General features: G+C 37.3%; 4 protein-coding genes across 8 annotated transcripts; 1 reads left to right on the plus strand and 3 right to left on the minus strand.

The window, feature by feature from the left end:
* Nucleotides 1–3,751: 3,751 nt before the first annotated feature.
* LOC119980819 (WAT1-related protein At5g07050-like) lies at nucleotides 3,752–6,222 on the plus strand. Its single transcript, XM_038823612.1, has 7 exons — nucleotides 3,752–4,057; nucleotides 4,233–4,295; nucleotides 4,405–4,521; nucleotides 4,642–4,891; nucleotides 5,138–5,299; nucleotides 5,411–5,562; nucleotides 5,764–6,222. The coding sequence occupies exons 1-7, from the start codon at nucleotides 3,855–3,857 to the stop codon at nucleotides 6,044–6,046; spliced, it is 1,230 nt and encodes a 409-aa protein (XP_038679540.1). The 5' UTR covers nucleotides 3,752–3,854; the 3' UTR covers nucleotides 6,047–6,222.
* A 1,868-nt stretch (nucleotides 6,223–8,090) lies between these two features.
* On the minus strand, nucleotides 8,091–12,245 carry LOC119980339 (dr1-associated corepressor-like). Of its 2 annotated transcripts, none has more exons than XM_038823004.1 (6): nucleotides 11,996–12,245; nucleotides 9,862–9,934; nucleotides 9,687–9,780; nucleotides 9,338–9,472; nucleotides 9,180–9,237; nucleotides 8,091–8,889 (listed from the first exon to the last, which is right to left on the minus strand). In XM_038823004.1, exons 1-6 carry the CDS (start codon nucleotides 12,026–12,028, stop codon nucleotides 8,416–8,418), a joined length of 867 nt encoding a protein of 288 aa, XP_038678932.1. In that variant the 5' UTR covers nucleotides 12,029–12,245; the 3' UTR covers nucleotides 8,091–8,415. The 2 variants fall into 2 exon arrangements, with proteins under 2 accessions (XP_038678932.1, XP_038678931.1); XM_038823003.1 differs by having other exon boundaries at nucleotides 8,091–8,892.
* Nucleotides 12,246–13,791: 1,546 nt separating this feature from the next.
* Nucleotides 13,792–16,003, minus strand: LOC119980573 (protein ELC-like). 3 transcript variants are annotated; one of them, XR_005463903.1, is made up of 2 exons: nucleotides 14,636–16,003; nucleotides 13,792–13,931 (listed from the first exon to the last, which is right to left on the minus strand). XR_005463903.1 is itself a non-coding variant. In XM_038823330.1 (1 exon), the coding sequence occupies exon 1, from the start codon at nucleotides 15,902–15,904 to the stop codon at nucleotides 14,702–14,704; it is 1,203 nt and encodes a 400-aa protein (XP_038679258.1). In that variant the 5' UTR covers nucleotides 15,905–16,003; the 3' UTR covers nucleotides 14,334–14,701. The 3 variants fall into 3 exon arrangements, 1 of the variants encoding a protein (XP_038679258.1); XR_005463902.1 differs by lacking the exon at nucleotides 13,792–13,931 and adding an exon at nucleotides 13,952–14,299; XM_038823330.1 differs by lacking the exon at nucleotides 13,792–13,931 and having other exon boundaries at nucleotides 14,334–16,003.
* A 295-nt stretch (nucleotides 16,004–16,298) lies between these two features.
* LOC119980572 (ethylene receptor) lies at nucleotides 16,299–24,254 on the minus strand. Of its 2 annotated transcripts, none has more exons than XM_038823328.1 (7): nucleotides 23,994–24,252; nucleotides 20,816–21,763; nucleotides 19,835–20,203; nucleotides 19,264–19,530; nucleotides 19,015–19,142; nucleotides 18,657–18,854; nucleotides 16,299–17,175 (listed from the first exon to the last, which is right to left on the minus strand). In XM_038823328.1, exons 2-7 carry the CDS (start codon nucleotides 21,719–21,721, stop codon nucleotides 16,818–16,820), a joined length of 2,226 nt encoding a protein of 741 aa, XP_038679256.1. In that variant the 5' UTR covers nucleotides 21,722–21,763; nucleotides 23,994–24,252; the 3' UTR covers nucleotides 16,299–16,817. The 2 variants fall into 2 exon arrangements, with proteins under 2 accessions (XP_038679256.1, XP_038679257.1); XM_038823329.1 differs by having other exon boundaries at nucleotides 17,041–17,175; nucleotides 18,618–18,854; nucleotides 23,994–24,254.
* Nucleotides 24,255–25,069: the final 815 nt, after the last annotated feature.

Genomic DNA, 25,069 nt, shown 5'->3' on the forward strand with positions numbered 1-25,069 from the left:
GTTCTGATTCGTTTTGGATTGTCGACCTAATATTGTCCGTTTAAGGCCTAAGCCCACATGACTTTGTTCTTCGAGAAAGTCTGAGTTGTGTGAGTGGGGTGGATCTTTGCTTATCAATCACTCTCGATTGAGTCATACCAATCCGATGTTTGATTTTTAATCGTAACAAATCTAATGGAACATTTGCCAAGTATAATATATGTGGTGGTGATTCCTTTATTGTGTTTGGTAGGAGATCCCTTAATCTACGTTCTGATTCGTTTTGGATTGTCCAATGAAGGAAGGAGAAGAACTGAAGGGGATTTGATTGAGGCCACACATTTAAGATTTGGCTAGTCAATTTCATTCATTGGTGTCCAACACTTGGGTTAAATAAATCCTTTGTGGGTTATGATTCACTTACTAATATCTATTAAATTTACTTTTAGTCAGTTAGTTATTCATTATATGTGGAATTGATAGGGTCCTATTAGATTCAACTAGAGATTCACAAGAGATTTTTTGGTCTAGGAAATGTTGCTAGGAAGCTCATAAGGAAAGTTCGTCATCCTTTCACTAACAACATTTTGTTAGATTTGGAACTCATGACCTGCAAAGATTTGTCCTCCTAAGTTCATCTCATACTAGGCGTAGGAGGCCGGTCCAACAACAAATCCCTCGTAGACCTAAACTCGGCCTATTCTAACTCACGGACCAAGATCTAGGAAAATCGATTGTTGTTAGTTAAGAAATTTGACCCCACTTATATTCTGTACTTCCTTTTCTCAACTATGGGATGTGGGAAGTGCCTAACACAAGCTAGCTCAATCTAATTATGTGCGAGTGCTCTGCTTTTGCCTTAAAAGATGATTTGTATGCGTCAATACGAGGTAGCAATAAATAAGAAATAAATAAAAAGCATCTTGGGTGTGCGAGAGAAGGTTGGAAATGAAAGAGGTTTTAGTAGGATTTGTATCCATGGAACCCAACAAATTTGTGAAATGGATTGCATGACATATATATATATACACACATAAAATGGTATGGAAAAGCCTACCCTAATGGAAGGCCTTTTGGAATCTAGTTGATTAATTATCCTTTATGAAAAAAGAGTAATAAGATTGACTATAACTTCTATATATATAAACATAAAAAATGATAAAAATTCCAACGATTGATATCCCAATTATCATAGCTGCTAAGTTGGACGCACATGATCTAAATGAATTTGGGGGCTCCATATGTCCCACGTGATGCACTTGAAATCCTGTACGTACGACTCAGCAGTTGGAATAATTGGAATATTGATTGTTGGGATCCCAAGCATAATTGATATTGATATATATATATATATATATATATATATATATATGTAAAAAAAAATTTGAGGAGAGAAAATGCAATGATATATAAAGAAGAAAAAAAAAAGTAAAAGACATGAAAGAACAAAACATGCATAGTGGTGTTTTGCTCCTCTTTTGGAAGTGCTTCTCTCTCAAGTTCCAACACATTTTAATTTTGTGGAGCTAGACATATCAATTAATCCCCTCCACGCATCACCACTTCTCCTTGCAATATTTTATTTGGGCTTGCACTCTCACCCCACCCGAGTCTCATCCAACTTTTGTCATATATATATATATATATATTTACATTATAACTATATATCTATTAACTCTTTGTTGCCATTCCCACATCTTGACCAATTTTTCACATACACACAACCTTCCTTGGCCTTTTTTTGCATTGTCTCGAATCAATTTTTTAACCGAAAATTACACCATAAAATATTTCTATTTGGACATTGAATATGAACATATAAAGTATATGGTAAGTGGGCCAAATGGTCACAAAGATATTGCTCTCAATGAAAATCGAACTGAGAACTTGTCGAATCTATACAGTTTTGTCATATAGAGATTTATCAACTAGACTATCACCGAAGTGATTGCATTGTTTTGGACAAGTTAACCCCCGATTCCCCCCATATTATCCTTTCATTTATAATGGATGTGTATATAACGGTGGTCTTTTTTTTTTTAATTTTTTATTTATGGATTTGGCATTCAAATATATGTTTTATAGTGGGATTTGGTTGGGGCCTGATTAGGCATATATATAAGAAGGTGACGAGTGCATGTTAGATGATTGGGTCTGATTAGACGCCCATTTTGGGTACTCGTTGGTGCTCCACTTGACATCTCTCTCTCTCTCTCTTCATTGTTTTGTGTTGTTGGATTATACTTGTTTATGCACCAAAAGACCTTGCTTTCTTTCTCTGTCTTGTGAGTTGTGACCCTTCCTCTTCATTGATATATATATATATATATATATGTATATGCACGTATATATATGTCTCTTTTTTCTTGTTCAACTTGCGGGTTTTTTTTCTTCAATTTCATGAAATATATCTAGCAGCCCCATTTTGATTTTGATGCAAATATATCCACTTCTTTCATTCAAGAATATTTATGGGAATATAATAATATATATTTTTTATTTTTTTTTTGTGTAAAGATTTATGTGAATATATACTTGTCTTCCTTAAGAACCTAAATTACCCCACTAATATTAAACAAATTATATACGTAAACTTCTCTTGGATTTTCGGTTTGATTGATAACCCGAAATCACTACATAACTTCAGCAATTCCAAGATTTTTTTTTTTTAACCTAGTGTCATTCCACTCAAACACATTATAGTGATATTGTTTGTTCTAGGTCAAAGATTCGCACAGATTTGTTTTTCTAGATAATCTCTGAAATACTTAAGACCAAAAAATGCATCACTGGTATGAGAGAGATGCTGGACCTTAATTTATTTATAGATACCACTCAGTTTATTTATGCCAATCCAATGTGAGACTACAAATCTTGACAATCCCCCGCACTTATGAGCTCGATTATGCAAGGACCAACGAGTGGACATGGGTCGATGTTATGTTCAAATGGACTGAATTTTTGCTCGAATATCACGTAAGAAAATGTAGGCCATATACATCAAAATGATATTATCCGCTTTGGACCAAAGATCAGTACGGATTTGTACTCCTAGGTCGTATCCAAAGTTCTTAGGCCCAGAAAACAAGCCACTTGTATTAGAATTGATGAGTTTTTGTTTATATACCACTCAGTTAAGTTATGTCAATTCGACGTGGAATTATAAGTTTTGAGACCTATAACTAATTAATCTATGAAAATAAAAAACACAATAAAAGTAAATTGTTTGCCTAAAAAGGTTATATTATAGAGTATTATGTGTATTTATATTATCACACATGAATCTTTTTTATTTGTCATTTTAATTTTTAAAGTACCAAAAGGAAAAAACAAAGATACTTTTGTACATTGTGTATTTATAAATGACAAAAAGTACGATTCATCAAGCGGTTCCAGTTCCATCTGGAAGCGACCACGTCATGGGCAGTGGACTTGCATGGTACGATATGCATTAATATTTTTGGTTCCGTCCCTATACTTCAAATTTTTTATATATTTACCCTCCAGCAATTAATATTTTCCAAAATGGCCTTCAAAAATGTCACATTAAGCTTACATCACTCGCAAGCCTTACTTGGGGTGACTCGGATAATCACCACAGCGTTGACACGTGTACCCCACATTCCCTCTCTCATAATATCAAATCAAATTAATCAAAAATGGATAATTGTAATTATAATTTTCCATTATTTTAATTAGAATCCAATAGTTCCCTCTCCTTCAAGATATAAATATGTGACCTCTCCCTCACATTCCATTATAGGGAGAAACACACACACCCTCCCCGATCAAGTGTTTCTTCCTATCTCTCATTCCTCTCATTTTCTCTTTCACTACTCAACTTTCTTGGAAAGTTTTAATTTTCCTTAGAAAATATGGGGAGTCTAAGGAGTTTCTACAACTTCCTCGGGAGCTCAAAACCCTACTTTGCCATGATTTCCTTACAATTTGGTTATGCTGGCATGAACATCATCACCAAAGTTTCGCTTAATCAAGGCATGAGCCACTATGTACTGGTGGTTTATCGCCACGCCTTCGCCACCGCCGTCATCGCTCCTTTTGCATTCATTTTTGAGAGGTTCGAATTCTATTAACAAAGAAAATTATAATACCATCTAATAGAAAGCATTGATAGAATATAAAAGAATTGTCTCTTCTGTATACTTTCTTCGATTTTCTTGCTACTGCATGCTTTACGCACTACAACATTAATTAATATAATGTATTTATTGATCTTGTAAAATTTGTTGCAGGAAAGCACAACCAAAGATCACTTTCCCAGTTTTTATGCAAATTTTTGTCTTGGCTCTTCTTGGGTTAGTACCGTATATATATATAACTTTCTCATGCATTATAGGTGTATATATATATATATATTGTATCCAAAATGTAATGAAAACATGGGGTTTTGTTTTATTTGGACAGGCCTGTGATTGATCAGAACTTTTACTATGCTGGATTGAAACTCACTTCTCCAACTTTCTCATGTGCAATGAGCAACATGCTTCCCGCAATGACATTTGTCATGGCAGTCATATGCCGGTATGCATATTTATCAAGAATGACATTATATAAGTTTTGTTTTTTGGACATCCGATTCGTACATACGAATGTTTTGATCGATCGATCTGATAACTGATTGTGGTGCATGAGTTTGTGTAGGATGGAGAAGGTTGATATGAAGAAAGTGAGATGTCAAGCAAAAGTGGCAGGAACCCTAGTGACAGTGGCAGGGGCAATGTTGATGACCTTGTACAAAGGTCCAATTGTGGAGTTGATCTGGACTAAACACATTCATCCTCACAATACTACTTCTGATACCACCAATGAAAGTTCTGATAAGGAATGGCTCCTTGGCTCCATCCTCCTCATCATTGCCACTCTTGCTTGGGCTTCTTTATTTGTCTTGCAGGTACATACATACATACATATAATATATGAAAATGCTAAGCATCCCCGTGTTTTTTGTCCCAGTTATTCCAAATGTTGAGATAGATGCATTGATCCATGCAAAATCGTAGGTCTAACATGCACCACATGATTCATATGAAATCGTGTACGTCCATCTTAGTATTTGGAATAACTAGGAAAAAAAATGCTGAGATCCGTAAGTCGACTGATTAATATATGTGATTAATGATTTTGTTGATTGGAGCAGACCAAAGCATTGGAGACATACAAGCATCACCAGCTCTCACTAACATCACTAATTTGCTTTATTGGGACATTACAAGCAATTGCTGTGACATTTGTGATGGAACACAAACCCTCTGCTTGGACAATTGGGTGGGACATGAACCTTCTTGCTGCTGCCTATGCTGTAATAATCTCTCCCCTCTCTCTCTCTCTCTCTAAATTCAAATTATTTTTTTTTTTGTTATTTTTCATGAATAATAATTAATATTTTTTTCATTGGATTAATAATTTACAGGGGATTGTGACATCAAGCATATCATACTATGTACAAGGGCTAGTGATCAAGAAAAGAGGACCAGTCTTTGCAACTGCATTTAGTCCTCTAATGATGATAGTTGTGGCAATCATGGGCTCCTTCATCCTAGCTGAAAAGATTTTTCTTGGAGGGTAAATTACCAATGAAACTCTCCTCTCTTTTTTTTTAAGTGTGAGCGTGTAGTGTTCGAACTTGAGTATCACCCAATTCAAGTATATTCTTTAACCACCTCGGTTGAGGGGTTGTTGACAATTAAACTCTACTCACTCCTATAAAATACAATTATTATTATTATTATAAAATTAAATTAAATTAATTGTGGGTTTGTGCAGTATAATTGGTTCAGTCTTGATAGTAATTGGACTATACTCAGTCTTATGGGGCAAGCACAAGGAGAACCAAAGCAAGCAAGGTGAAGAGGAGATTCTGGATCCTGTAAAGGGTGTGAAAGCAAACGGTGCCGTTTTGATGATTGAAGACATTGAAGCTAATCATGTTAATCTGCAAAAATCAGAAGCTAACAACAAGGTTGTGCCCACAATGGTCATCACAATACCAAATAATAATAATATCCCTGAAGTACCCTCATTGAAAGCAAAGCAGCAGGAACCCTAAAGAGATATTTGGGTGGGTGGGGATGGGCTTTCTGGTCATTTTGTGTCCCCCACATTTTGTTTTTACTATATTGAATTATAGGGTTTTGCTTGTAATTTTTGTTCTGCTATATATGAAATGAATATTTCTATAAGGAAGAAATGTAATGGAAAATTTAGAGAATCTCCCTTTTGAAATCTCAAATCATATATATATATATATATATATATATATATATATATATATTTCAATCATACAAGTTTGTATGAAATCATTCTCGGTTAAAAAAAAATTAAAAACTAATTTTTAGGGAGTCTGTGAGTTGATGAGGTAGCTAGTGGAGTCCTACTTGGTTGCCTACACACACACACACACATATATATATATATATATATATATATATATATATATATATATATATATATATATATATATATATATATGATGATGAATATATTATGTGGTGAGAATATGAACAAGCACATCTGAATCTGATGCTTATACATCTGATTCCACAAAGTGAATTAAAGTAGAAAAATGACATCTCCAATCCAACAATGAGATACATTAATGGCGATACCATTATATTATGCATGCTTCTTAACTTGTTCTTTTTGTCACTGAAAAAAAAAGTGGACGCCCCTAACTTAATTGTCAATTTTTTATGTGTAGCGGTGATATCCAAACGAATTACTCCCACTTCTGTTTACTTTTTCAGCGATTAATTTAATTGTTGAAGAAAAAAGTGGACGCCCGTAATTTATAAGTTATCGCCTCCACAATGGAGACCTACATTTTATATATATATATATATTGATGACTTGGTGGAGGACCATCCATTCTATGTTTATGATCACCATTCAATTGAGGTGATCATCAATTTAAACATAGAATGGTGGGATAGATAAAAAAAAGAAGGAAAAAAAATTTGTTTAATTTACAAATTTATCCTTATTTTTATGTCAAAATATTATGTACAAGGGTAAAATAGATATTTAACTTACAAATGACTCCATTTTGGAGAGAAAGAATTTTAACAAAAATTTAATGAAATCTTCCTTCCAAATCCCCTCAAATCCCTCCCCTTAATTTTTAATAAACTATCCAAACAAGGGAATTGGAAGGAAACTCTATTTCTCTTCCTTTCCCTTCCCTCCAAATCCCTCAATCCAAACACACTCTTAGGGGCTTAAAATTAAACGTATTTATATAAACCCCAATAAGGATGTCCTTAGAGGAGACATACTGCACTTTATATATACTCACCCTTAACTTTTGTGTTTGGATGTGTTTTTCCAAACATTTTTCCACTACTAATTGTGTGAAATCTGATTTGTAAATGGAATGTTAATATCTTCACATTTAAAGGAGTGTGAGTTACTATCCAATGCTGAAGGTGTTTAGACCTTCCGACAAGTTGAGTTGGATAGATTTGACATAGCCCACAAACCCAATAACAGTATGATATTGTCTACTTTGGGCTGAAGCCCTCACGAATTTATTCCTCTAGGCTCAACATCATCGCTTAGGCCCAGCAAACCGGTCATACGGTATTAGGTTGTGAGAACTCCTTCTCCACTAACCACTCCTCCCTTGCTTTATAATGTGGGATCTCATCATCCAACTAAGGCATCTATGATATCATCACCTATACATAATTACATATACATAGGTCCTTCTCTCTTTGGTTTAGTTTACTTTATGTTAATGCATATCTAAGATATCAAATATTGTATGTGTGTATATATATGTGTGTGTGTGAAGGAGAAACGGGAAGTGGAAAATGGGTATGTGACCAAGCACACTAACTTGAATAAATATATGCATAATTGCATGTTCCTTTTCTTTTTCTTGCTACTTTGTGAACATGCATGATCCACAAAAATAGACAAACAGTGAAACAGATATAGCATCTCTCACTATCACATACACTAATGCAAATCCTTACATATATACTTCATTTGATTTGCAACACCTACTACCAACCATTGTCCTCCACAAGTCATTTTCTCACTGTTTCAATTCTTAATTGGGTTCACCATTAATTGGTCACAGATCACAGACAAGTAATAAGAACAACTCAATATGTGAGGCTAGCAACCTTCCTACATTGAGCTGGTGAAATTACACAAATTGAGGTTACAAGATAAGTCATAGAAATCTACATTCAGAAAGGCTGTTAGCAAATGCTATGATGAACATATAGTAACCATTACGAACGCAGAGCGCTAAAACAAAAAATGAAATCCAACTTAGGAGCATTTCCTACCACCTATGAGGATGAGGTGCCAATTCTTTGTGCTTCTTACCCTAGTGATTACTACCTACCATATGACAAAAGGAAACAATACCCAGTTGTTATACCTACAAGGGCTTCATCAAATGGTTGATCACCCTTCTTCGTCATAGTCCTCCTCGTCCTCGTCCAACCGCTTGCTAAGCTGAAGAGGGTCAATGGCCATCTTGTCCATCTCTGGAATAGACCAACCGGGATATTCTTCATGATTTGTTTCGGTAGTAGGCTCTGCTGATGACGCATGGCCTGCTGCTACAACTGTGGTCGCTGCAGCTTTTGTGTCCTCGTTCTCATTTACATCGGCATTCAGGTCAAAGGTCAATGGTGCTGAACCAGTAACATCAACACCCTCTTTATTTTCTTTCACATGTTCCTTTGACTCATAACCATTATCAACCAATGCTCCAGGACTCAAATTGTTTTTCGTGCTTTGTTGAGGAGCTGCATCGGACTCCGATTCAACCTCGCGATGAGAGGATTCTTTTTCTATGTTGCGAGCACCTCGTCCCCGACCTCTCCCTCGGCCCCGGCCTCTCCCTCTGCCACTGCTGCCAGCCTGGCTCATCTCCTGCTACAGGAAGTGAGATGAAAATTAGCTTATCTAGAAATAATTACAAGTGATTTGACAAGTAAAATTGATTTCTATATTAGGATGGATTTCTTTGAAAATAAAAAATATCATTGAAATTTATTATTAAAAAATATCATTCATTATGGGAATTAAAACAATAAGTGAAGTGCTAGAGTTGCAAGGGTGCAACCTAGAGGTCAGTAAGTATATCCCAAAACAATTAACCTTGAAATAAGCTATACATCAGAATACTTGAGCAAATGATAATTGAGAAAATTCTCTCTTACCATCTTGCTTCTCTTTGACTCTTCGTCACTGTCATTGCACTCATCCCCGGTGGCCTTCCTGGCATAATTATGCATATAATTTACCAACGTCAATACCACGGGGTGGAAAAAGCCAAAAAAAGAATGAAAAAGGCAGCCATAACTCATAATCACCGTACCTTCTCTTAGAAACACTTCTATCATCAGCAGTAGCATCTGAATGACCATGACCATGACCATGACCATAGTCAGGAACCTTGCTGACAATGTCCCTCAGAAAATCAAACACATTGTAGCTCTGTACACAATGCTTTCTGCAATTTAAATGGAATTGGTAAGAACATTTCCACTAACTGAACTGTCTAGTGGGAGCACCAAGGTGTCATAATGTAAGTAAACAAACAAATAAAGAACTTGTCATCACAAAGAATATGATATCTTGAAAGGAAAGACAAAATATACCAAGATCAATGGATACAAACATTAACTGGGTATCCAGACACAACACAGAGAGAATTAGTCACTTACAAATGCAATGAACTCATAGTCTTTGCTCCTCTCTGGAGGGTTATCTCATAAGTACGGTCACAAAGGTCTTGCAGAAACAGCTCCAATGCCTTAGCTGCAATAAATTTGAGGAGGACCATGAGCATCCAAAGACCAAGAGTATATAATATAAAAAAACAAAAACCTAACAACTCACAAACTAAAACAGGCACAGCCAGTGCTATCTTCCCAACATCCTCATCAGCTTGCATTATCTTTTTTATGCGAGCCTGCCAATGCCACATAGCACAATTTAACATTAATTTTTCAATGGATTTCTACTCATGCATCAAGCATAGCACACAAGTGTAAGATAGGATCTCTGAGGACACTAGTTGAAGCTCTTGGAGTAACTCATGGAACACTGGGTTAATGGAAAAACTACAATCCTTGGGAAAAATTATCCTGATTTTCTATTTGCATTACCAAGATTTCAGGAAGATTTTGAATTTTAATACAGGAATAGATTTTCAGTGTACAATATTGTTGTGTATTATCATCTTTCCTTTAGCTGCAAAGATTTCTTTTTTAGCGCTTACGCATGCATGGAGGCTTTTGGACAAAAATTAAACTCTTCAGAAAATTGGTTCCGACATGCCACTTTCATCAATGAAATTCTTTTGGAAGGACATTTGGTGAAGAATGCAACCTTTGAAGCTACAATTTCTGGATCACTATGACTTAAGCTGAAACAAGGATATTTGATTGGGGACAATTTTCAAGTACATGATGGAATAACTATTTGGAACAGTGAATTAATTATAGAGGTCAGGAATTGGGATTATTTTCAAATTTTTAAGTACAATCTTGATGGTTCACCCACATTAACATTTGGTCCTTAGATATTGCCTAAAATGGAAGAGGGAAATTTTGAACCAAAAAAAATATGGCAGCATGCTTTATGACTGTAACCCAAAAAAAGGTGTTATGATCAGGTGACTTAAATGAGCCAAGAATTCCCCAGGAAAGCAACATGGAAAACGGGCTTTTCAACTAAAGTGGTTTTCTCTAATCTTTTTCCGTGGGAGTTCTTGGCGGAGATCCTTAACTATTGAAAATATTTAAATATGAGGAATTTCCCTAGCGAATATATGTGTATTGAGCAAGCAAATGGAGGAACTCACGAGACATATTACACTTCATTCTAGATGGACAACTACTCTTAGAGAAAAAAAACCTTATACAAAATAGCTATTAGCCTAGTGGTAGCAACTCCTTAGGATTTCGAAGAGGTTGAAGGTTCGAATCCTCCCAATAGTAAAATTAACAAAAATTAAAATCAATATATGTTCATAAATAAGAAAAAAAGGGAGTAGAATCCTTATGTATCAAGGGAATTGCTTGGATGGCAGCAGGATCTGTGGAGATGAGATTAAATCACTGAATGATGTGGTTTGGGTCGCGGGAAAGAGGAATGTAGAAGCAGCATCAATTGCAAATTATCTCTGTTCTAAAGGATTGCCTGTTAAAGAACCTAGCAGGTTACTACGGGTTTGTAGTAAAATCATGATGTACTCACCAAATATTAAGGTCTTTAAACTCCGTATTTCCTCAAAAAAAAAAATATATAATCAATGCACATCCCATCAAACAACTGATACCCAATGTCAAAGTTAAAGTCCTCAAGTTTTGATAAAGCAAACAACTGCATAGGTTTACCACAGCGGAGGTCAAGTCCGGAAAGCCCACACATAAGCAGCTTACTCTAGATGTTTCTAGGGTTTGATCCTATGTTTTCGTGAAGCAAATTTACCACTATGCCAACGTTGGCCTTCAGAAGTGTTCTATCCTGACACTCATTAACCTTATCAGATCATGGATAACCATTAATACCCACAAGCTGCCACACATGGAACTCAAACTGACAGCCTGAAGAGAATAAATCCTCTGGCCGAACCACCAAGCTAAAGGTGCGGGCGACAATAACAATAAGTATCCGTTAACTACAAGAAACAAACCCAATTCCCACCCAAAAAGACAAAAGACGAACACAGAAATACCCATCAACTGCTTTCAGTACTAAATCAGTTTACCCTAAAAATTTGAACTCCGATCACATATCCCACAGAACCCAGAAAGGTGAGATACCAACGAAGAGATTTCAAACTTAATCGAAACTACATGAAAGGAAACATTTTTTTAAAAAAAAATTCATCAATCGAAAGAAGAGAACCGAAATTGATTCCAATCAATCAACAATATCCTTTTCCTAGTATTTCTCTCGCATGCCAAACAGCTCAAAATTCAAAATTTCCGACGGAGTGAAAAAGATACAAGGGAGAAGAACTTACAGCTGGGAATCTCGTATCGAGCTTCTTCCTCATGGTGTCAGATTTGGATCATTAAACTAAAGCAAAAAACGCCAAAACGAGAACTGATAAATTGTATTTTTTTTTTCTTCTCAAAAACCCAAATCATTCATCTCATGATTGGATTTCTGTCGCACAAAATCTACACGAATAACATCTCCAGATCCGAAAGGATCACTAACATTTCTTCTTCTATTGCCCCCCAACTCTAACGCTCAGAGTTTCTTCGACATTAAAAATAATAATAAAAGAAATAAATACAAACACTCGTGTAACGCTTACGTACTAACGTAACGGAGTGGTTACTGTAGAATTTGACTTTCCAATAAAAAATGATGACGTGTCTCTTTGAAATATTATATTCTTTTATCTTTTTTGCTTTTTCTTTTGTTAAATAAATCAATTAATATTTATTTTTTTGTTAAAGCTTTTCGGGTAGAATCGCTGGATTCGATTGTATCAACTCAGTGAGTATATGGTTATTAGCTTGATTTGGTAAATAGAGGACGGCCGGAGCTGGGGTTTCCTTGATTTGATCATCTCTGAGACTAGGGGTGCCAAAAATTCAGTTCCAAGTAATACAACATCACGTGTTTATAAAATATTTACATACTTAATTGATCAAATCCGGATTAATTTAATCCGAACAATAATATAATCCATATTAGGGTCTGTAGTTCAGACAAATAAATCGGACAAGATTTATGAGTTTAAAACCAAACCCGATTTTAAATCGGATAAAAAATTTGTGTTTGAACCCAGATTTTGAACAGATAACTTAGTTCAAACTTGGTTTAATCCGTGTGTGACAAATTCGGTCACCAAGACCGGACAAAGTTTTATCATCCCTATCTGAGAGTATGAGACCAACTTGACGGGCCTTAGAAGAACTGGGCCGCGATAGCCAACTCTTTAGAGAACATAAAGTCAGCCGACTTGCTCGAAGTAGGCTCTTTTGGCTCGCATGGGCAATGGCAGCCTTCTTCAAGCAGGCTTCCTTCAAGTAGGGACTTGAACACCTTAGCCCATTAAAGTCTTTGTTTTTTTAGACGAAGAAGGAGTCCATTAGTGTCTAAGGTGGCCCAAGCCTTAAACAGTGCAGAGATTGGGCCCAGCTAGACTAAATATCTCTTTCTCATACGGATTTACCAGGAACTCTTTCCATTTTCCACTCCAAAATCTAAATGGTGCGACAAAATCCCAAAACAAATCAGCTGGTCACACAAAAATCATCCTCATCATGGCTCTCATTCATGCCATGAGGTCTAGTTTGGGAAGATTAAGCTCTGGGACGAAGAACGAGGTCCAAGGAACTCGTTCTTCGTCCCAGACCACTGAGTTCATCCCAATCACAGCCGCGCACAGGGCCTCACCCCCATCCCCATCCAAAGTACTCATCCGCAATCCTTTTCAGCACCTCAGCATAATTCAAGCGGGCTTCTTCCATGACTTTCTCTCTGTTTTCACGAAGTCGGGGGATCAAAAGCTTTCTTCTGCTCCAAGAGATCATGCTTGTCCGCTTCCTTTCTTTTCAGCATCTCCAGCCCCTAAGCCATTTTTTCAGCCCTCTTTGCGGCACCCTCAGTAGCGTGAGGACAATTGTCAGCAGAAGAGGCCTGCCTCAGTCAGAGAGGTCTCATTGCTATTGACAATCCAAAAGAAGCCACCTTGATCATCAAAATGCCAGCCTCATCTACTGGGTCATATATGTCTTCCAATGTAACCAGCAGTAAGGTCATTGATATTAAAAAAATATAACTTTTTCTTGTAAAAGACTCAATAACATGTACGAAAGAGAAGTTGCACAATTACAGCTTAGTCGAACAACCAATACCCTACTACAAATCATTTGTGTCAAAAGACAAACAAAATATGGCAGGCAAGCAATTGCCGGAGTCTGTTCTCTGGACAGTAGACACTGCTCAAAAAAATAATAATTATCTTCTATATCAGATAAATAACTAAAACAACAGAGAAATCTATCACAATTTGGTGAAAACCCAAGAGAGAAATGAGCTAAGGCCAATCAAAATAATAACAAAAATGAAAATAGTTCCAACAGTGGTTACTCTCATCAGGGTTTCCGAACTAGCTCTTACAGCAAAGAGCACTTTGATGGGGATCAAATGACTGTTCATGTGCCTTTATCATTAGAGGCTCAAGCTTAAGCTAAGTCAGTCGGGATCATCTTTCTTGCTAATTTGGCATGAAATCAACAAGAACGCGAGATGCTACATACATAATCACCCAACTCAGAAGACCAGTCCCATGGAAACGCAAAAGATGCTGAATTCATACAACAAAAAAGAAATTTACAACAGATAAAAATATAAAGTCATTGGTATAATGTATAAGTAAAAGCAGCTATTCTTAATCAAATGTTTTGATTTATACAGCTGTATTTGTTGCCAGAGCAAAATTTGTATGATCTTATAACAAATTCACAAGAGAGTGTTGTCACCCAAAAGATGAGCCCCAGCACCTCAATTACATCACTAGCCTATGATTCTCATAACTGGCTACCAACTCCTCTATTATGATACCAAATGTATGAAGAGGAACAAGAGGTCTAAAATATGTTAGCATAGAAGTGGCATTGGCAAGTATTGAAAAGAATCTAACCTCAAACGATATCATGACATATAACTCCACAGTTCACTTTCAAATTGAGCTGCATTATTTCAACTTTCATGTAGCATAATGGGGAGCCCTAGCAGCCATACTGGCAACCTGAGACTGCATCTGAGTAGCCCTGACTTTGGCTGCAGTGGCGCGGTGAAAGAACTGTTCCCTCGACAATAACCTCACATTCCTCAAGTACTGATCAAATGCCATCACCCCTTCCTGGGCGGCCTTATCCAAAGAATACACAACATCCTCAATAGCCAAATCTGCAGCAGTGCAGTCCAACATCTGCTTAGACAGCACATCAGTGCAGTCAAAAGCATTGTCCACATCTAAAATGGGAGCATTCTTGACCTTACCTTCATTCTCTCTCACCCATCCCTCCAAAACATCGATGTTCATCAACACAACCTGCAACTGTGCCTCTAATCCTTCCTTCTCATCTTGCATCCCCTTCAATCCTCTATTAACCTCCTCCTCTCTCCGCCTCAACACAGCCTGCGCGCTAAACAACCCTTCCACCTCCGCCTCCCTTGTCTTCCTCATCGCCGTAATATCCCCGTGCGCCATCTCCATTATCTTCGTAATCGCGTTCTTCTTGTACACCTCAGCCGTATCATCAGTGTGCGCCCTCCCAGCCACACCGTAAGGAGACGGAGGCGGGTACGGCCTCGGAGTTGGCGTTGAATGTGAAGTATGATGGATCACTGCCGGCGGTCTAGCATATTCCGAAGGGCCTACAGATCCAAAACTATGGCTCGGGGTAGGGCTAGGTGTCGGACGCCGCTGCGAGTAAAGCGGTGGATCACGAGAGAAGGTCTTGCTCAACTCGCCGATAAGATCGACGAGATTCGAACTCGGATAGATCCAATTCTGCAAGCCAGGGATCGAGACGAGCCCCGACGGGTTAACATGCGGATGAGGGCGCTTGATGACCATATCTTGCGTCGGATTAACATAAACGACGGGAGGATGCCGAGGATAGGACTCCATAAGCCAGATAACCACAGGGATGTTGTAGGTGACCCCATGGAAGGGCATCGGAATTGTACCGTCGGCCTGGAGGAGATTCACGGAGCGTCCATCGTTATGAGTGAAAACGGCCGTCTTGGGCTCCAACGACGGGTAAGCGCCGGTAAGAGTGACCAGGTGGTTTCGGATGAGCCACTTGGTGTCCTCCGAGTAAGGCAGGGCAGATGGCCCTCGCTGCGAGAGTACGGAGGAGAGGAACTGCTGGATCTGCGGTGAAGCCGATGATGGCACCATAGGTGTAAAATCAAGGAGAGGTTTGCTTGATTGATTTGGAGGAGCTAGAGACGGCTGAGAGACTTTTCGTGCTGTTGTTCGGTCGGAGAAATTATTCAATGACTATGTTATATATGCTGACGTGGTGAGAAGTTGGGCCTAGTAAACGGTTCCTGGGGGCTGGGCCTAATGAATATGTGGATCAGGGCCAAACAGGCCCATTAAGAATCACACTTTTTTTGGCAAGGGTTATTATATCGTACTTGTGAAGGAATGACCTTAAAAAAGTATAATCAAACACAACACAATTCTAGAAGTAAACAACTCTATGTACAAGACTACTAAAAATAAACAAACTTTCGCACACAATACTTATGCAGTAAACAAAATCCACAAGACTTCCCAGTAAACAAAATCAAGAAACAAACAAAATGTACACAAACCTTATACTCCTTCAACACTAGAGAGGATAGTTTCAATTTAGTCATCATGCCAAAACTAGTGTAATTAGCGTCAGACTGAAAAAAAAGTCAAACTTAATGACAGATTACCAGAGAAATGGTGAGAAATAATTCACTACAAGAACGTTTTTCGACTCCTCTCAACACCCAGCAAAAATGCTAATGGGTCAAAAGCAGGAATAACATCATTTTCCTTGCGAAAACAAAATGGAGTAATCTAACAGCAGTCCCATTAGAGAATTACTTCCTTCCTTCTTCTCATATCAACGGCGGGATGAATTTTTTGAAATCCTTTGACAGATTCGCCCTCCTCAATTCTAAAAATGGCTGCACTATTTCAATAATACATGAACCTGCTTTTTTGCATGGTATGTTATTGACACCAGAAGCTTAAATACCATGTAGTATGTACAAGATTTCACGATACTATGTCTCCCCGATCCTTCAATCAGTATTAACCATTTTGCTAAAGCTTAGATTGCCTCAAAGAGCACTCGGTGCTCGAGGAGGTCTGTTAAAACGCTCCTCATTTTATCAACTGAAACAGGTTTCAATATAACACCATCCATACCTACCCTCATGCAGGCCTCCTTGGTCAACTTATCTGTGTTTCCAGTGAGTGCCACTATCAAAGGCCTTTCATGTCGTTTTGTAAACTTTTCATGTATACGGACTGCCAATTCATAACCATCCATGCTAGGCACACAAACATCCATGAAAACCACTTTGTGGTCTTGAGATACAACATGCAAGCACTCATCACTAGAACTTACTGGTGTAACATCACACCCCAGGTGTACAAGAAGTCCTTTGGTCACCATTCTGCTAACCCTGCACCACCACAAACCAACAAGATTGTAAGTGCAACGAAACAACAGCTGATAATCCTGCTGAACTAAAGATATATATAAATTAGCAATGAAAGAGATAAAAATTCACTAATATACATGAAATCAGCCACCAACACTTGGCATAGCATTATGAGCTGTATATTTGCGGACTTAAACTAATCCTATTTTAAAGTATTCAAAGAGAAGCTTGTTGACCTTAGAGGGTGTCGTTGAGAAAAATAGGGAGATAGGAGAGGGGGTGAAATGAAGAGGTGAAGTGAGAGTTTTACCTTTTTATAGTAGAGAGATGAAGGGGCATGCAATTGTTACTTGCGTGTGAGAAAGAGGTGAATATGTGTGAGACAGGGATTTAAAGAAATTTTTCTGCAGGGAAACCCGAAATATTCAAACCCTTCCCACCAAAGAGTAGTCACCTCTTTATAGAACAAGGTACTTAATAATGACATCGTACGCTAGCTCCTAGTTTTAATTGATTTACTTTTTTATTAAGGGCCATATAGCCTAATTAAATGATATAATGTTATATTTGAAGTATTATATTGATTTTTCCTTTTTAATATTATTAAGTGCCTAGTATATTTAAAGTAATAGCAACAGATACAGAGTTCTAACTTCTAACTAGATTACTTTTAAAGTAATCTCCTTTTTTTATTATTCCCTCTTTTCTTTAGGCAACATGTTGCACAACCTATAAGCTCTAATATCATTTAAATAAAATTACTATAAAAGTTTTTCCTTTCTTATTAGGTGACATGTGGCACAAACTATCAGCTATAAATTCCTTTACATTAAAGTAGTAGTATAGATTTATTACTTACCAGCTGATTATACATTCTTAATTGAAGATAATGATCTAGGTTTTACAAGTACTAACTACTAAGCCAAGGTTGCAGCACGAGACTGAATGTAGTCCAAACTACAACAAATGTAGTCAAAATAAGCATACTTCAATCTTCGATTGAAAAGCTAACTTTGTTCTTACATATGCTAGGTTACTTTTTTCCTTCTTTTACAGCATGTGTGGGAGACCGGGGGTGGGTTGGGGAAAAGCTCAATGCTCACAGAAACCAATCATATCTGGTAATTGATGAGAATTTCTACATAAGTCATTGCAAATAAGAAAGATTTGAAATCGTAAACTAACTCCTAAAACAGAAAAATTAAGAGAAAAAGGAACTAATTGGAATTTCTGTTAGAAACAACACAGATATGCCTAAAAAGCCTTTTAGTAGCTGTGTCTACTTTTTAGGGCAATTTCCGGGAAGTACTTTTTTAGTACTTCCTGGGTATTATTTTAATTTCTATTCATGGCATCCAGTTTCATGCTCTTTCTGCTACCACTATCTACTACAAACTAGCATCAAGAGAATCCGATTTAGAACGTAATGATGCTGTGAACCCAAATGAAGTAGCGATACACACCTAAAATAAAATTAGAGAAAAGATTTCTATTCCACTGACCCATTATCATCCATAACAAGAACTTTGAGTCCTGGAAAGCTTGTCAGTCCTTGATTCACGTGCCCTTTAGGTATGAAGGGTAGCCTAGACTCATTTGACCGCTCCGGGAAGGCAAGTTTTACTATGAAGATAGCAGTACATCCCTTGCCAAGGCCTTCACTTTCAATCCAAATGTGACCCTCCATAAGATTTACAAACCTGATCAATAGATAACATAATTACATAGTTACGTAGAGATATCAATGTAAACTCATTCATACTTAGAAATAAGCATTTCAAAGAAAAGAACACTAAAAAATGTCCTCATTTGTACAATAACTTAAACCAAAACTGAGCAAGGTACTATAGGAGAATACACCTCTTACAAATTGCAAGGCCAAGTCCACTGCCGCCAGAATTTCTAGTTGCTGTGGATTGAGTTTGTGTAAATTTTGTAAATAGCTTGGGGATATCTTGGGGGCTTATTCCGGCCCCTGAATCTTTTACCTACACCAAAATATACAATCAGGTTCTCGTTAGTTGTTCCAAGAAAACAAAGCAGGTTCTAAGATTACAGCCATGAACATTGTAACAAAGAATACTGTAAATAAGAATCAAAAGATCTAACCTGCACACGCAAATAAAAGTGATTATTGCTCGATACTGGGAAAAAATCAGGAGCTTGAGGATCTCTTAGAGTTTCTCCTTTCGCAACAAAAGCAGTGATTGAGATGCTGCCCTCTTTCGAGAACTTCACAGCATTACCAACAACATTTAAAATAGTTTGCATCAAGCGTTTTTCATCACCAACTGCAAATTCTGGTAACTCTGGAGCCAAATTCAATGTAATCAGCAACTTTTTGACTGAAGCAATAGGCTTTATAAGGTTTAAAACCTGCAACCGAAAATGAAGCTTAGTACAGAAATCCACACACAAGCAAGTTTGAAACAATACATGTACTCTGACAGCCAGAAGGCAGCATCAATTATTAAAGGATAATGCTTGAGACCCCCAAAAAGTGACCCCCATTTAATGTGGAGTGTTAGATGTGAAATGGGTCCTACATGTGTGTTTTTAATCAATGGCTATTTTGATGCCACATAGATTTGGGGGACTTTTGGGGTTCATATTTTGGGGGTCCCTAGCATTGTCCATTATTAAACTAGCATTTTAAAATTGGCCGGACAGACAACCCTACCTCCGTGAATGTAGCATGAACGTTGAAAGTTTCAATGTCCAGTTGAAGGCTTCCATCTTCAAGCCTAGATAGATCTAATACATCATTTATCAGAGTAGCTAAGAGGTTACTACTCTTAAGGATTGTTTCAACCATCAGACGTTGTTCAGGTGTCAGCTCTGTCTCCTGAAGCAACGAAGAAAGTGCAATAATTGCATGCATTGGAGTTCTCATCTCATGATTCATAACAGCCAAGAAATCATTACGAGCACGAATTGCTGTTTCTGCTTCTCTCCTGGCAAGATCAAGCGCAACATTCTGCTCCATAAGAAGATCCCTTGCCCTCATGGACTCTTCCAATATTGCAGCATGTGAAAGAGCAACCGCCACCTGTGTCAACCATTTATCAAAGCGTACTGAGACGCAACCACTAAATATCCATCATATCAAAGCAAAAGAAAAGAAAATAGAAAGAATAAAGAGAAACAATTTACCAAATATAAAATTTCATTCGATAGGAAGAATGCAATAACATATAATACACAAACATACACCAAAATTGTTGTTTGACTTGTGGTTCTAATCCTAACAAAAATACCTCTAGATCATCTAAAATTTTGACTCTTTTGAATGTTATTTTTTCTTTTTGCGGGGATGGGATTAAACCTTCAGCCAGCTGGTCGGGGTAAGTGCCTTTACCACTAGACCACAGTAAAGATGGTTACTAAAAATCTACTCAAAATAGCTTGTATCAACACCCTTAAATTGCAAATAGGAAATTCCAAAACCTCATAATTTATTTACCATAAAAATTTTCTTCTTACTTCTTTTGAATGAACCCAACCCAGAAAACGGGGGTGGAAAAAAGTAGACCCACCGAGAGAGAGATAATGGAAATAACAAGAAGATCTCCAGTGAACTTTATTTTTTTTATCTTAAAAATCAATTACGGAAAAAAACCAAATATTAGGTCAAGCCAGGAGAATCAAATTAGTTCCAGACCTGATCGGCAACTACTTCGACAAGCTCAAGCTCATGCACATGCCATCGCCTTGCACTGTCTGAAGGAAGCATTAGAACCATTAGAGCATAGCTTTTTGTTGAGAGCTCTGGCCAGTCATTAATTTGGAAATTATTGAGATGGAGGAGTGGGACACGAACAGCAACAACCTCCCCCTGCATATATTTCCCAGAAAGAGGCCTTAGTCTTGCCACTGGACAATTGGGTGATATTTTAACTGCACGATTGCCACTGAAGACTTGATTGATCACAGGATGATGGATGGGTACAGTATATCCAACAGGATTTTGCTGACGAAGAGTGTAGGAAAGTTGAAGCTCTATCCCAGTGCGTGTTGGCATCCATAGAGCACACTCTTCTAATGCTAAAGTTCTACCCAACTCAACAAGTGTAGTTTTTAATATGGTATGTCTATCAAGAGTGCTTCTGATCTCATGAGTAAGCATCCTAACATGTCTCCCAGTTTCTTCCTGTGTACGAATCAGGCCCATCTCTCTATCAAGTTCTGCAGCCTTATTCTTTAAAAATCGTTCTCTATTTTTAACACTTAACAAATCTGGAATAATGTGGACAAGCATGAGGGCAGTTGCACATGACACTGCAGCAGTCAAAACTTTTGCAGTTGTCATCACAGCTTCCACGGTTTTTGAATGCACACTAAAAGTCCATAAGCTAATAAGATGTGTTGCCCCACACAAAACTATAAAAGCACCAAACTGCACGAGGACCCATCTGTATGGAAAAACTGCAGATTTCTTGACAAAGTAGATCAGCTCTAGAGGGATGGAGAAATAAGCCAGTGCAATAAAGAAATCTGATATATATTGATATTTCATCAACAATTCATCAGCCGGCCATTGTGGCTCAATGCAATTGCAAGATTCCATTGTAATTAAACCGCTTCAACAAATATGTCCAATTTTACAAGCCTGCAGCACAAGGTACACAAATAAGTCAACGATCACGCAAATTCCTCATGAAGGTGCTTGATGAAAAAAAGATCCTAAGACCATCACCCAAATACAGTGTGATAAACCGAAAAAATAAAACATTAAAGGTACAACTGATATCTTGAAAATAGTATAAATTAAATAAAGGAAAGATATAAAATCTCCACTAAAGCCAAACAACTGAAAACTTTTTCAAACCCAATTGGAAAGAAAGAATAAAAACTACACCAGCTGATTAGATGTGCAATAAGAAAAACGAAGTTAGACAACAAGCATCGAATTCCCCACAAGAATGGCTTTGTCCAGACATCTCATGAAACAATTTCAATCAAAGTAAGGAGAGAATATTTCCAGGAGTTCAACATGCAAACTCCTATCCTGAGGCGAAGCAACTCTACCACTAGGCCGAAGTTTGCCCTCGATGACTAAGTTTGATTAATCCAAAATGAGGGAGTCCTAGTTGAAATTACAGACTCAATTCAAGAATCCACAATTATCTCGACTTTGTTTCGGCATAGAAGACTCTGCGAAATGACATAACCAATCCCAACCAAATTTTCTAAAAATTTGTGTAGCCAAACCCAAAATGCTTGCGAGAGGGCTTTGATGACAATGACAATGATTATGTAGCACGGATACGGACACGCAACACGGATACGACACGACACGATACGTGGATACGTGATTTTTCAAAAAAATAGGATACGGATACGTTGGGGACACGTAACTAATTTTATATATATATATATATATATATATATATAATATGTTTCATTTCAATAAGATAGTCCTGTAGGAGTACACGTGTTAGACACACACAATAATGCTTTTAGAAAATGGTGAATCATCACCTATAACAACAGGTGGCATAGTTATATAGCAGCTGCAACAAAGGCATTAGCAAAACCCTTTTTTCAATGTTTTTCAGTTTTTTGCCTGCTTTGAAGGTTCTCTGTGTCTCTGCTCTCGATGCAGAGAAGAAAAATGGAAAAGCGAAACAAGCGACAAAGCCATTATGGATTGGCAGAAGCCAGAGCTACAGAGACCCATAATCTGGTTAAGAACAACAACCTTCGTCGTCGATTTCTGTCTCTCTTTGGTCGTCGATCTCTGTCGACAGTAGTGGTTTGGTCTTCGTCGATTATCTGTGTCGACTGTTGTAGTTTTTCGTTGATGTCGAAGACGAGAAGAGTGTAAAAGACGATGAAAGCTTGTCGTCTAATTGTTTTAAAAGTCTTAAGAAAAACAAATATCCTATAAACCCTAGGGCAAAACGATGTCGCAGCATGTCCAATACGTATCTGGTACGTGTCAATCACGTATCCGGATACGTATCGCAATTTTAAAAAATTAAAAAAAAATTGTGATTTATTAAATACGTATTTTAGACGTATTTATGACGTATCTCAACGTATCTGTATCCGATACGTATCGGACACAGATACTCCACCATCTCTGCCGTATCCATGCTTAGGAAAGAAGACAGTCAGATATTTGCAATAATTCTTGAAAAAGTAAACTTCTGCATTGGTGCATCCTCAAGTATCAATGACGTAAAATATAAGAAATGAAAAGAACGGTCAGACTCAAATTACAGAGATCTCGCACTTCAACTCCTGTTCAACAAAAAATTAAAAGAACAATGAAACTTATAATCCAAGGAAATTGAAGCAAGATTATAGTAAGTCATGAATCAAAGTTACAATATTAGCCCATGTTTGTCCTTATATACGAAAATAAGGATAATAAGGTGATGAGCATTCAGGAATTATCACATAGATTTGTTTTGAACAGCCTTAAAGCCAACCAAATGTGACAAATAGCCTCCCTTAGCATAAGCTTCTGAATTCCAATTCAGTCGCAGACAGAATTGACAAGCAACATAGCGACAGGGATAAATGAGCCGACGAAAAAGTGAAGAGAGTATATATATCCTTTCTAAAGCCCAAAATATTTATCCTGGACAGACTTCTAACAAATTTTACCAAACACAGAACCCTAAACCCTAGATCGACACCAAAACTAATCAAATCAAGCAAAATATTCCGATATTTCAAGCAAAAAAAATCACTCCGATCGAACAAAAATAATCAAATTCCAATATCCTCAAGCATCTCAAACTTCTCATAAAATCGCCAAAGTTCTAGACCTAGAATTAACGAAAGTTCCGTTTCGAAAAGCCAAATCAAAGAAGAATTAAGTCAGAAACCTTGCTGAGAAACGTGGACGGTGAAGACCGAAAACTACATCCTCCTCTTGAATCTGTGTAGTCTTGGAGCTCGATCTTCAATTTCGGATTCGGCGGTTCCCTCCACCGAGAGAATTGGTGAGAATCGCTGAGTAGAGTCAATTGAAGCGGCGATCATTTGCTAGCTCACTTTGCCGGTTTTGGAATTCGCAGACAAAGAAGGAAGAGGAGCCGGAAAGTGTGGAAACTCTGTGATGAAGTGACGGTGAGGGGCGTCTACGTAATTAGCCAATCAAGTTGGTTTTCCTTTTTAATATTGTCTTAAATATTTTTCTTCTTTTATTTTTCCAAACAAAGTCTTTTTTCCAAACATTGTCTTAAACTAATCCAATAAATAAAAATCTCACCTTTTTTTTTTCCAATTTTAGAATCTCCAACATTTACAAAATAGCATAACCCATATCCGTATAGTTCGGATCTCACATAACCTAACTCAATAATAGAGGAGTGTCGGAAATATAAAATATCTCGCATAAATTAAGTGAGAACCAACAAATAAACTATACGGGTATAAATTTCTATAGAGTATAAAATTCGCATCTAGGATTTTACAATCCCAATAATGATGTGGCTTGTTGACATGGCAAGTGAAGTAGGACTCACTTCATGTCTCTCAACCTAGGACTAGGGTTCAAATTATCTCTTAAAAAATTTTAGGGTTCCCTAAACCATAGACCTTAATTTTAATTTGTAAGAAAGAACTGTCTTGGCCTATGGCTCGTTGACAAGGCAAGTGAAGCAGGGCCCACTTCATCTCTCTCAACCTAGGGGTTAGGGTTCATATTGTCTATTAAAATCGCACATACTAGGAAAATAGCAAAATCCTAAAACTGAATTTTAGGGTTCCCTAAACCCTAAACCTTAATTTTAATTTGCAAGAAAGAACTGTCTATGCCCGCAATAGTTATATGGGCCGATCATTCGGGCTTGAACGGTTGAACCTTTTGGGCTCACAAAACTGTGAGTTTTATTTCGTGGGCTTTCCAAAGGCCCAATAAGCGTAAACGATGAATGTCCGGTATTGTAATTTCGAGCGC

The sequence above is a fragment of the Tripterygium wilfordii genome, chromosome 16 (genome assembly GCF_013401445.1).
Source record: "Tripterygium wilfordii isolate XIE 37 chromosome 16, ASM1340144v1, whole genome shotgun sequence".
NCBI classification, from domain to species: domain Eukaryota; kingdom Viridiplantae; phylum Streptophyta; class Magnoliopsida; order Celastrales; family Celastraceae; genus Tripterygium; species Tripterygium wilfordii.

Coding starts and splice junctions, on each gene's coding strand:
- LOC119980819 (XM_038823612.1), top strand. CDS start 3,855: ATGGGGAGTCTAAGGAGTTTCTACAACTTCCTCGGGAGCTCAAAACCC. Junction 4,522..4,641: donor GTCATGGCAGTCATATGCCG/GTATGCATATTT, acceptor GAGTTTGTGTAG/GATGGAGAAGGTTGATATGA. Junction 4,892..5,137: donor CTTCTTTATTTGTCTTGCAG/GTACATACATAC, acceptor TGATTGGAGCAG/ACCAAAGCATTGGAGACATA.
- LOC119980339 (XM_038823003.1), bottom strand. CDS start 12,028: ATGAGGAAGAAGCTCGATACGAGATTCCCAGCT. Junction 9,473..9,686: donor ACTATGAGTTCATTGCATTT/GTAAGTGACTAA, acceptor TTTAAATTGCAG/AAAGCATTGTGTACAGAGCT. Junction 8,893..9,179: donor AGTCAAAGAGAAGCAAGATG/GTAAGAGAGAAT, acceptor CACTTCCTGTAG/CAGGAGATGAGCCAGGCTGG.
- LOC119980573 (XM_038823330.1), bottom strand. CDS start 15,904: ATGGTGCCATCATCGGCTTCACCGCAGATCCAGCAGTTCCTCTCCTCC.
- LOC119980572 (XM_038823328.1), bottom strand. CDS start 21,721: ATGGAATCTTGCAATTGCATTGAGCCACAATGGCCGGCTGATGAATTG. Junction 19,531..19,834: donor TTCATGCTACATTCACGGAG/GTAGGGTTGTCT, acceptor TTTCGGTTGCAG/GTTTTAAACCTTATAAAGCC. Junction 17,176..18,656: donor CTTGTTATGGATGATAATGG/GTCAGTGGAATA, acceptor GTGGTGGTGCAG/GGTTAGCAGAATGGTGACCA.